General features: G+C 40.2%; 1 protein-coding gene across 1 annotated transcript in view; it reads right to left on the bottom strand.

Annotated features, from left to right (window-relative positions):
* SLC10A7 (solute carrier family 10 member 7) overlaps positions 1-12,379 on the bottom strand; it is a 152,493-nt gene that overhangs the window by 94 nt on the left and 140,020 nt on the right. The window contains exons 11-12 of the mRNA XM_029959591.1: positions 9,887-10,032; positions 6,570-6,608 (exon numbers count right to left, since the gene is read on the bottom strand). Of these exons, the coding sequence (XP_029815451.1) occupies positions 6,570-6,608; positions 9,887-10,032 (185 nt within the window). The remainder of the gene's footprint in view (positions 1-6,569; positions 6,609-9,886; positions 10,033-12,379) is intronic.

Here is a 12,379-nt window from a genome sequence, read left to right as displayed (position 1 = left end):
GTCATACTCTTATTTTAGTATGCTATTATGCCTCTGGGATATATTTTATTTATCAGAGAATTGGACCTAAACAGATGTTGTAGCTGTTTTCTAAAAAGGGCTTTAGGCAACTCACTGTGAGGTACCTGAAAGAGTGTATGATTTGGGGAAGGGGCAGAGTGAATGTATGAGTCAAATAGAGTACATGCATCTTTTTTAGTGCTAAGCCACTATTTGGAAATTACAGCTAATTTTCAGACAAAAAGTGACCTAAAATAGATTAAAAAAATTGTTTTTTGCAATTTTTATACATAAAAATAGAGGTTCTCCCAAAATGTCTCTAATTTAAAACAATATTGTGAAACGGAACAAGCACGAATTTGCTGGAGAACTTGGCAAAACGTATCAACAATTGTATGGGATTGCCCAAAGGACTGACAGTGACTACAATGGATACAGCAGTGAGCTGCAGGCCCATGTGCATGCGGGTGTTTCCTTCCACGGGAGCTGCGAGTCCTAACGAAGAACACAGGAACGATAATTTGCATGGGCAAAGTTCCTGTTCTTCAGTGTCAGCACAAAAAGCCGAGTTCTGCTTCCCCAAGCAGCATCTTGGAAAGCTTCCCTGGTTTCTTGGCTACAGGATGGAGTCTCTAAGAGAGCTCGGAGAGCAGATGAGAGCATCATCTTGGTGAGACACAAGGAGGTTCAGTTAGGGACAGCTAGCTGTGAGAAGTTAAAAAAAAGGTGGGGGGGATTTAGATTGATGATAGGTAAAAAGACATTTTATCACGTGTTTCATCAAACAGTGCTGACAAGAAGTGGCAAAACTACACAGGGAAGGCACCAGGAAATAAAATAATTTTGTAACATCTTGGGGATGGGCAGTGCAGCAGACAAAGAACACCAACAGGGAAGGACTGCAGTCACGGTGCTAAGAAACAGCAGGAGCACAGAACTGCAAAAGCTTTTGTCAATAGAATTTCATACCCAGTTATTGTCACAGGACTCTCAAATTTTATTTCCTGCATTTATTTTGGCAAAAGGCCAGCTCTCACATGACCTCTATAATTTTTTTAATCCTATCAATGAAATTGTCTTTCCTTGAAGGAAGGCCATTTTCTTCCCTTTCAAGGCAGCTGATTTCCCTTAGAATTTTGAATCGCTTCATAAGAAAACTGACCACAAATATTAAGTTTTCTCTTACAGAGATGAACCAACCCCACCATGCTAACATCTGCAAGACTTTGATTTTGTGACTACTATATTAGATGGTGCCCACTCACAGAGGAGACCACCCAGGGGCTTTTTTCCTTCTTCCTAACTGGGTGAAAAATGGTTGCACCACACAGCAATTTAGAACACAGGTAAAGAGTGGGCAATAAATACGCACCAGCACAGGATCCTCAGGAGATGTGTGGCCTCTTCTGTGTGCTACAGCTGCTGGGTGTTGGCTGCCTCTCTGAGCAGGGATCACAACCAATTTCTAATCTCATGCCTGCTTCTGCGGGGCAAGCTACACAGTCAGGGTTCATTTGAACATACCAGATAGTTTAAAAATTCACAGGTTATTTTGTTTCTCAACAAATCCAGGTGTTGGGATCAGCTCAGCAGGGCTCTTTTCTGCATAGCAATTCCAAAGGCCTTTGATTTACCTTCCCTCCCTGCCCAAAACTGTGGTCAGTAGGGTAAGTGGCAGGGAGCACAGGCTGATTCAGCAGCAGCTATTGCTAATTTTCTTGTCACTCTATAGGTCACCGGCTGGCAGAAATCTCTGTGGAAATGCATCTAAAAGCATTTTGAAAACTTGGCCTCCACTGATGAGCAAATTAAGTGGTGACTCATGCTCCGATCAGCTCCAGACTTGATTACTGCAATTTGATGGACTGAGAAGCTGATATTCCACCAAGACTGCAATTTGCTTAGGGGAGGAGCCGAGAGACCTCATTGGCACCAGTTGTTTCCAACACATGCATCTCTCTTGTCCTTTTGATCACCAACAAATTTGATTTCACTTCTCACTGAAGACCTCACTCTCCATCCTTCTCTCAAGAGAACAATTCAGAGGCTGCTTCCATGACCTCTGCTACACCTAAAATCCAGCAGGAAGCAGACCTGCCTGGAGCAACATCTCACATCTGCACTTCTCAGCATTGCTTTCTCTTGTTCTTCACAGCTAAAGCCATTGGTAAGTCCTAGTCCATGTGACTGCAGAAGATTACTTACCATCCTGCAGGGTGCCCTCTGTTGAATGAGAGAATTTTACAGGAACCATTCATGTAAACTTTGAAGAGTTGAAGTCAAAATGCCTCCTCAAAGAAGGCATGGTCTAATTATCACAAGGGATAACGTGGTTGAAGCAAGAAAATGGCAAAGAGGAGACAAAATCCCTTGTCTGACACTGTCCTGACAGGATGCTTGGGAGATCGGGGCTATCCATGGAAATACGCAGCCAGAAATAGAGATTCAGTTTGCAAGATGCCGGAGAGGGCAGGCCACCAAATCTAAAGTAAAGTACTCTTCATTTACTCTCATCATGTGCTACATCATCCCTGAGCTTTGTTAGAACAATGGCAGGGCTCTTCAAACAGCTTCCCTGGGGAGACGGCTCTGCAGCTTAACAACCTTGCACTGGAGATGTACAAGTGTAACCAAGGGCAGAATTTAGTCTCTTGTCTATTTAACGTGTTTGCGAGGGACTGCCTGTGTTTCTGGCACTTTATAATAATAGTAATAAAAATGCTTTTGGATTATAATGAAATGGAGAAACTATGATTTAGCCCTTTACTGTGCTGTAATTCCCAAACGCATTAACATCTATTTAAGTGCAAAATAGTCTAGTTTACAAATACAAAGCTGCGATTGTCTGCGGTAAAGCTTCTGTATGAGATTATGATTCAACACAAAACACAATTCAGTGTCTGAAATTTTACTTTTAATGGCAGAATAACATCAAAAAAAAGTAGCTCTTTCTCCATATGCAGTCTTGCAAAAAAATGTATACCAGGGACTTGGTCCTTTCTAGTCATTTCTACATATATAACTGCTCATCTCTTATGCACGTATGCACTTGCACATAAATCAATGTGCTTGCAGACAGACCATATTTCATCTTGCCTTCTAACCTCCTGCTGTCAAGATATTTCCACAGAAAACCGTACACAAATAAAACTAACAGCTCCTTTTTTCCCTGACTGCCAGAGTAACATAGGGGACTACTTCTGTAAAACCAAGCTGCTGGATTACTCTCCTTCTGCTCTGTGAACAAGCACAACTGTGCAGCTTCTGCTGAGACTGCCTTTCTGTCATATAACTTATTCACACTAACTAGAGGATCTATAAGAAAAAACACAGCCACACTTTTGATTTTAAGTACATTAAAAATTATTTATCTTGGTAAGATAAATTACTGGAGTCACCAAAAGCTTTTCAATTTAGCGCACAAAAGAGGGAAATAACATGTTTGAGTAACTCAACACAAAGTGCTAACATTCCCTGTGACCTCTGAAGTGCTGTTTTCTTGTTTGGGTGGGTTTTTTTACCTCTGCTATCATTAGATGGGATTGTAGAGATGCAGAAATAAGAAATGTTGATGCTCAAGAAAATCCTCATGTTTTAACTTGGGCAAAGCTCTCGTTTTGCCTGATTATGTTTAATAATGGTTAAATTTAAAGCCAAGAAGTGGAAAATACTTCAGAACTGTTCTAATTCTTTCCTGAAAAATTGTTTGGGTTCAATGAATTAATTTTCAGTTGATGACAACTGGCAATATTCTGAGGACTTTCTTTCCACAAGTTCATAAAATATTTCCATACAGTTCATGGATTTTTTTTAAACAAGCCAACAGTTTAAAAGCTCACCCAGAACAGAATGAAACATAGATAACAGAGGTAAAATTTGACCTAGAGGATCAGTAATTTTATCTTGTTTTCCTATTAACAAAATTAAATTCAAAACCATTCTGTTTATTAAAGACATATAACAAGTCATAAAACAAACATCTCAACAGTCTTTAAACATAACAAAATTCATGTGCATAATTAAGTTTAAGTATGGATTTAAAATACATATTTCAGTTTTGCTTTATATTCCCTTTAGACCAACACCTCCAACGCTCATACACAATATTCAGGCTGCTCCGAGCAATCAAAAAGGACTTTGTAAAGACTCCAACAAAGCTACACCACAAAACAGTTTGAAATATTCTTAAATGTGGAAAAAAAATTAACAAAAAACAAAGGATGTGTTCAGTGGAAAATAAGCAAGTTGTTGGATGTACTGAAAGTCAGAGATTCAGTACGCAGAGGTAGCTCAGTAGGGGTACCTGCAGTGTTCTGACTATTCAGCATTGACACAGCCACAGTCAGTTACTGTCTGCTTGAACTCTTCCCATATATTTTGAAGAAGTGAACACTCTTTCTGGGCCTGTTGTTCTGCCTTTCATAACCAACAGAAAGAATCATCAGTTTCAGTGGGACTGGGATTGAATCTTTATATACTCTGGAAATTCAGGTTTATGGAAACAGAACAAAAGGAAACTGTCCTGAGTCTGGAAGCAGACCCCTGCTGCAAGCAGGGTTTTTAAGCCCAAAGGAATTTTTTCCCATATGGAGCCAGTAACCACTTAACATGCTTAGGGAAGGGGAACCTTCAATTTGGCCCAAGCACATGCATGCTATTCTCTCCAGCTCCCCAGAGGTGGATCTGCCTGTGCTATCTAGGAATGCACTGATCAAATCCACAAGCTCACTGCCCACTGCCCATCTCATCACTGACCAGTGAGCAGAGAGCACAGCCCTGGGGGACATGGGCGCTGGACAGCGTCCCTCAGCCCTCTCGCCTGCTCAGCGGGGAGAGTTCGATCCCCCTCCAGGGAATGAAAGAATTCCGCATGCTGCCACCTCCCACACCTTTGTCACATGGTCGTTTTACTGGTGATGACAATTCTGAACAGGGTGATGCTGTCAGCACACCCCGTAGATTCTCACACAGACGGCAACAGAGACTGACCGTCTGGTAAAGCACCGAGGATTGGTACCAGATTACTTTCCTGTTTTTCACAGGAATAACAGACTAGAAATAACAGACTGGGTAAACCAAGCACAATATTTTTTCACTAAGGCAAAAGGATATGAATTTCACATGCCTATTGTCACACAAAAGATCTTTAGCTTGTGTAAGCGGCTTCAGCCGTATCAGAGCTACAGTAATTTATATTTGCTAAAGATCTGCTCCAAGGTGTTTGCACTCAGTTGCACCATTAGCTGCAGTGTTAACCATGACACACGTGGAACTTTTGCATTTATATTGATCCAAGTTTGACCTATTTCTTTAATTACTTTTAATACTTTAATGCACCATTGCCAGCACACTTTTTGCACATGGGTACAGCTCCCGGTCTGGACTATGTACGTTTCTGAAATCTATCCAGACAAGAGGCATTGCTGGTTATATGTTTAAATACATGCCTGGGTTCCTTTCTCTTCAACACTTCTCTTATAAATAGTATTTCTTATTCTTTTGTTATGTAAGTTTATTAAAAAGAGTAATATAATTTTTAAAAAGTTGTGGTTGATTGTCAAATGAGCTAAGCATTTCTGTTACTCTAAGGATCCTTTTAATTACCAAAAAAAAATAATTGTCAAGTTTCTTGTCCTCACAAGGTATTATTCATTACCAATGCAGCAATAAAGAAAACATAGCTTGGCATACTACAATAAAGGCTCTGTTTCAATATTAGCATCCTAAATTCTGTCACTGCAGGTCTCCATGCATTGTACCAGGGGAAGGAAAAGGAAAAAAAGGAAACAAAAAATTTGTTTTCTTCAGGGATAAATTACAAAAAGATCTCCTAGCTGCAAACACAAATACTTCACTCAGATCCCAAGCACCAGACCATTTCTTTGAAGAAGCTTATGAGGCATTTAAGACATACAATGGCACAATATCATACAATGGAATTAAAAGAATTTTCTTGAGAAACCATTAACTTTGAAGGAATGTCTAGACAACTGTGTCAACAAATGCAAATGATTCATGCTTCTCAGCTTCTATCCAATGGATGGCCCCATGCTGAGTATACACAAACTCAGAAGAAAAAGGCATGTCACAGTCATATGACTAGGGAGTGTAACAGAGTCACACAGAAATTCAAGTCAATCTCAGAAAAAAACCTTCAGAAAGCTCTTCCCCATGGTAAGCCAGCAGTGGGATAGGCTTCTGGTCATTTTGGCTAGTTTAAAACAGAGACTTACAGCTGGTGCACCTTGGCTTCACAGCAGGGGCAACAGAAGAAACAGCTGTCAGTCATGACCATTCACTTGGTTAGAAAAATAAAAAACTAAAGACTCCAAAATACTGTACAACCTCTTGCAGTAACCAACGCAGTGGCTTCTGGAAACAATGCTTTTGCCAAAAATGCATCTGTAAGGCACTTAACAGGTATCTTTTAATATATATATATATATATATATAAAAATAAAATATGCACTGAAGCAACATTCACAAAACCCAGTTGTCTCAATTGTCCATGTGTACAGTATAGTACATATATACATTCACTGTGACACAGGCCATCTCCACAATTATACCTTCACGGGTGCTTTGGGCTGCCTGGTTAACTTCAGTGCCTGTGAACAGCAAACAAAACAGTCACTCTTTATATTTTTAGAAGACAACCAACAGCACAAGAGAAGATTTTCATTTATAAGGGGCAACGAAATGCTGCATGTACTTCTGGGAGGCTGAGAGAGGAGTCAGCACGGAGCTGACAGGCCACTCTGGGGTCTGTGATGATGTTTCTGTCTCTGATAGCCCATCCCAACCTCCACATACTCAGACAGCCTTCAGAGAGGAACCACAAGGGCTATGCCTATAGCACCAGAGATGGAAGAGGAGATGGGTCTCAGATGCCTTTTAGAAAGCAACTATTTGGAGCCCACTCAAACTACTTGCAGCACAGAGCTTCTGACCCGTTTAGGGAAAGTGTGCAAAGAAAATTTCTGCCAACACCTTTGTGTTCCCTGGCTTCCTTCCACATGGCTCGAAGCCTGCTGAAAGGATAGTCACTGCTGCAGTGGTGGATGCCATGCACCTCGACGTTTATACCTTCCTTCCTGAGGAATAAGCCAAGATCCACCAGTCCTGAGGTGATCTTATGCCAGGGGACACCTGATGATTTTGTAGCTGTAGTCTACTGCTGCTGAAGAAGAGAAAAACCCCATGCCTTTATTTGATGGCAGGGTCCAGCTCTGTTTTCCCCACAGAGTTGGCTAACTGCGGTAGCTAAGCTATTTATTCAGTGTGAGACAGAAGTTCAACTCAATGACAGATGATCATGCTTCCAGTTTGGAGGAAGCAGCCTCTCTAACTTAGGAGAGAAATGTGACAGGCTTAAAAGGTGTTAGGTTTTCAGCTGCTCCTGTATACCAATGTGGTCACTCTGAAGGATGCTGACTGTTGGTGTGCTCTGCAACAAAAAAACTTGGTGCTTTCTTGTGCAGGATGAATTGGCCTGAGTGAGAGGGAAATCACTGACATCTGCAAATTCCTAAAATTTAGGACCTCCATTTTCCTTAAGTCTTTTGGATGAAAAGCCCTGACAAACTGGCATTTGTCTGTCAAGGGTGAGACTTCTCATCTCCAGTGGGTTGGCTAAACAAGCAATTTTCAGTCTGAGAGATGTCTGATGGGGATTCTTATTGTAGATATTAACCTTTAATATTGTGCATTCAAAGCTTGTAAGCTCTGCTTGAAAATCACTCCAGCAAAATGTAAACCCTTAAAAAAAAATCCAAACCTTTAAAAATAAATAGGCTATATTCCCCTCAGAAACACCAGCATTTAACTATTGTGAAATCCAGCCACTTGAGATTAGTCTTTTGGATATTATTCAGCAAGAGACTTTGGAGAGAGACATCATTCCACATTTTGTTTGGGGAAACAATTTTTTAACTTTGTAGTTTGGCAGATTCTGCTGCCATATTTACAAACTAGAAATACCTTAGTGTAGATGAACTTCTAAATATTTAAATTCAATTTCATACAACCAGATCACATGTACTATCATAATTAAGTAAGAATGTCACTGCAGTTGAGTACTGTGACTGGATAACCGTCTCCCCCTGCAAGAGAGATGCCAAAATGAAGCCAAGGTGTTTGTAGAAAATAAACATCAAGGGTGATGATGACATGTTTATTTTCAAAGCGGGAGACCATTATCCAGTCAAAACATTCACTTCTATTATACTTATTGCAACTGTACCAGACCCAACCTCATTGATTTTTTTCAAAGAGTAATTAAAATAACATTTGTGAATAATACAGAAGACCAACTGAAGAAACTGCTGCAACAGAACAACAATCCCCCAAAGTGGTTCTACAGTAGCATTACAGTCTGATTAGCACAGGAGGTTTATTTGATGCTTAATGAATAAGAAACTAGTGCTGGTGAACTGTAAATCTCTCCAGTGCTAGTTGACTGTTCTGATGCTCTGTTTAAAGGCTGTTTTAACTTGCAGCAGCTGACAGCAGCCCCTAAAGGCCATTACTGCCCTGAGGATCAGGGAGGTCTGGATGAACTCCAGCTCCACTCCTGGTTTTGGCAGTAGAGAGCAGTGACATGCTGAAGAGAAGTCATCATTGCAGGGATTGTTCTGTCATTGAATCAATTTTAGGTATCTTTCTGCAGGAATAGCATGGAATTTTCTTTATACAACCTGAAGTGCCTCCTGATAATTTCTGATTAAAAGAAAACCCATGACTTTCAGACGGTTGGATAAATGATATTTGACTCTCAAATTTCCATTTTTGGAGGCTAAGATCAGTATATCTAAAAAAAGTTCTGATTTCTGAACTCAGCTCCTGAAAACTGAGTTTTCCTGCTTTGTACAGTTCGGGTAACACATGAAAATCACTGACTTTTAGAATTTTAGCATTCAGGTTAGCAAGGTTACTTTAGTGGAGTGAAGCTAGTAAAATGACAGCCTGTTGGGTTTCGCTGAAAATTGGAAATATGAGAGTTATAAATAAAATTTCTACACTGGTAAGTGGAGAATGTGGGGTACTGGTGAAGCTGGGCTTCCCACACTATGAAGCATCACCGAAACTGGCTGTCAAGGCTGCTTCAGTTGCCACGGCTTGATCTTTATTAACTCGGAACATTAAAAAGACAGCATTAAAATCTATTCCATGGACTAGCTTTTTGCAAGGTGGTTACTACTATTCTGAGAATCCAACTAAAACCACTGCAATTATTTCATATAAATCACAGAATGGCTGTCAGATATCAATGCCTTCAATTTGTACTGAAATAAGCATAATTTGAATCAGTGATGTTGGTGCCAAACCCTCTAGGTTATAGCCTATAATCCTACAAGCTATCCCATGTCATAATTTTGGCATGAAATGTGATGCACTAGACTGCTGTAGACTTCTTGCTATTGCAAAAGGGTGACCCAAGTTAAAAGGTGTTTTCATCCTACTTCAATCCAGTTCAGAAAGTGCCCTCATTTTATCTGATTTGCCCAGCTCTCATTACAGTGGACATCTCTTTGTCACTTCTCCATAAAGGAGATCTAAAGCTGTGACAATTAGCTCAAGGTGGATCCATTTTTATGGGGCATATTCTGAATTCATAATTTGCATGAATTTTTAATTTGAATTAAGTATAGAGGTCTAACTTCAAGCTTTGAATTTTTTCAGAGTCTTTTCAGCCCCCTTTTCAAAGGGGAATAAAGTTCAGCACTTTTAATTTGATACTGCTCTGACTATCACTGTCATAGGGGAAGCAAAGAAACAGAAAAATCCCTTCACCAAGAAGGAACCTGAGGAGCTTAGGACTTGTGTTCAGGTATTTTTTTTCCCCACAGTACAATTTCCATTATAAATGAAATCCAGGAATTCTTACCTTTTGCCTAGAAACCATCCAGGATTTTATCGTTGGTACCAACAGGCTGCCAAGAAGAATCTGAGCAGGATGATAGATGAGCAAGGGGACAGAAATTAAGGACAGGTGCTCATAACCTGCAAATACAATCTTCAGCATGGGAATCCCTGCAGGCAGAAAAACAGGAGACAGACACTTAGCTCTGTCTTTGAGCTCCAGATAAAAGCAAAGCATTTTATGTTACCTTGACATTTCACCAAAAAAAGAAAGAAACCCAAAAGAAACCAAATGAAGACTCAGAAGTTTGATATATTAAAAAATCCAACCTAAACCAGCAAGAACATGAACACAAAAAATACACAGCAGAGAAAGTTCTGTGGCGGAAAGGGAGGAGTAGGGAATGCCATAAAAGATCTTTTCTAACTATGCTAATAGTTGTCAAACTGCTGCTGCAGGCTTCACACACAACACATTCTGCTATAGCGTGACTGTTCAGTTGCTGAGCATAGTTCCCTACTGCTTATTTACTACTTCCTCACATTGTGCTGTTTTGTGTTTGCATGACTGTCCTCCATCCAACCTGCCTGACTCCTGCTTGTGACCTTTCTTCAGTCTGTTCACCACTGGAGAAGGGTCATGTTTTCCTGGCACACTCCCTGCCAGCTGGTGAGCACCCAAATGACAGCCTTCCCTGCTTTGACTGATTCATGCATTCTGCAGGTGAGTGCTCACATCTCTGCTCTACCTGTGTGTTTCAGAAGAGAGAGAGCACAAGAGAGAAAAGGTTTAGTGAACTGAGTGAGCAATAAGAAGTGCTCATGCCTGGGAAGAGTTAGGCAGCAGCTGCAGTACGAAGCTGGCAGATGCAGAAGGAAGTGAGTGTTGAGAGCTAAAGATGGGCCATTTTTCCTCAGAGCTTGAATTTGCACTTCACAGTGCTAATTTTTTTAGATAACTCCATGCATAATCTTCCTGCTTGATGATATGATAAGTAAAATTAAATGTCATTCAGTTTTCCAGTAATGAAACCGATTAGGTTTACTTTGAACACTGTATTGTTCAAAATTATCTGTTTAAATCTTGGAACTTTGCTACCATGCTCCACAAAGTGCAGGTGTGGGCAAAACCTGCAACCAGCTCTGTCTTGCCTGACCAGATATTTGCATCGTCACCAACAAGAGTAGCTGGAATTCCTCAGGAGCCTCCTGAGAACATACCTTATTTTCTCCCTCATCCTAAACGTCATTCTCGGAATTTTCTGCCAGCATCAACCTTGCAGTGAAGCAGACTAAACACCACTTCCACAGAGCTCATCTGAATGTCCCATAGAATGACGGAACAGTTTGGGTTGGAAGAGACCTTAAAGACTATACAGTTCCAAAACCCCTGCCAAGGGGACAACCTTCCACTAGACCAGGTTGCTCAAATCCCCATCCAACCTGGCCTTGCCTTGTCTCCTTTCTCAGCAGTGGCAAAAAGCTGAGCTTTGTGCCACATGCCCCTCCATTTCCCCATTAGCAGATGTTTCAGCCAAAGTTGCCACATTCATGTTAACTTTTCTTTATATATTGGATAGATTCCCGTCCTCAACACCCTTTCAGGTTTCCCTTTGTGAAAGTTGCCTCCCCTCTATGTGAGCAAACAGCTTATTTGTTGAATATTCCCACTTGACTAGTGCCCCACTATTGCTGACACATGACTAGGCTTGCTGAAATCTTCATGTTTCCACAGCACCATTTCTTGTAACTATTTTTATTAGCTTCATCACATTACACCACTAAAAATCTCATCCCCATGCTAGTAGCCTTTACTTATGGGGATATTTCCAGGGAATGACCAAATCAAATAAATAAGGGTTTGCATGCTTAATTTTAGTATTATAATTACCTTCAAAACATCATGAACCTATCACACCATAGGGGTGTTTATTATTAACAGTAATTTCTGGGGCTTGGGAATAGATAGTATTTGGATAGAAATTAAATGGGCATTTTCATTATACCAAGACACATAATTTACTTCATATGCCCATCATTCTGTTTTTTTTCAAACAGATAAAGGTTTTATTGCCTGTTTCCAAGTCTCAACTTGACCCTTGTGGGTCCTTTCCCATTATCTAATCTCAGAAAAATATATGAGAGTCTCAAGTTATGAACTTGCTATATTTATGTGTGTAAGACGGTACCTGGTGTTTTGGTAGTGCAATTTCATCCACAGATCCAAAACCACTTTACTAAGCAGAATAGGGCTCCTACAGAGAGTCAGAAACACTACAATGACCAGCCTAAGATCACACAGAAAGCTAATGGTAGAGACATGAACAGATTGGACCCAAAGTGACTGAGACACGTTTTAGATTACTGTACGTTTTCTGAAAGAAAAGATAAGAAATTCCAGCCTAAAAGGTAAATTCTCTAGAGAAAAGCTATTTCAGTAAACTAGGAAAAGAAAATTAAAGTTGTCAAATATAAATACAAAATACTATAATTAGTGTGACAATATAATTAGATCACT

This window comes from Manacus vitellinus, unplaced genomic scaffold, assembly GCF_001715985.3.
Source record: "Manacus vitellinus isolate BGI_N305 unplaced genomic scaffold, ASM171598v3 scaffold_0_pilon, whole genome shotgun sequence".
Lineage (NCBI taxonomy): Eukaryota > Metazoa > Chordata > Aves > Passeriformes > Pipridae > Manacus > Manacus vitellinus.
Note: the sequence above shows the minus strand (reverse complement) of the source record. Positions and strands in the feature narration are given on the sequence as shown.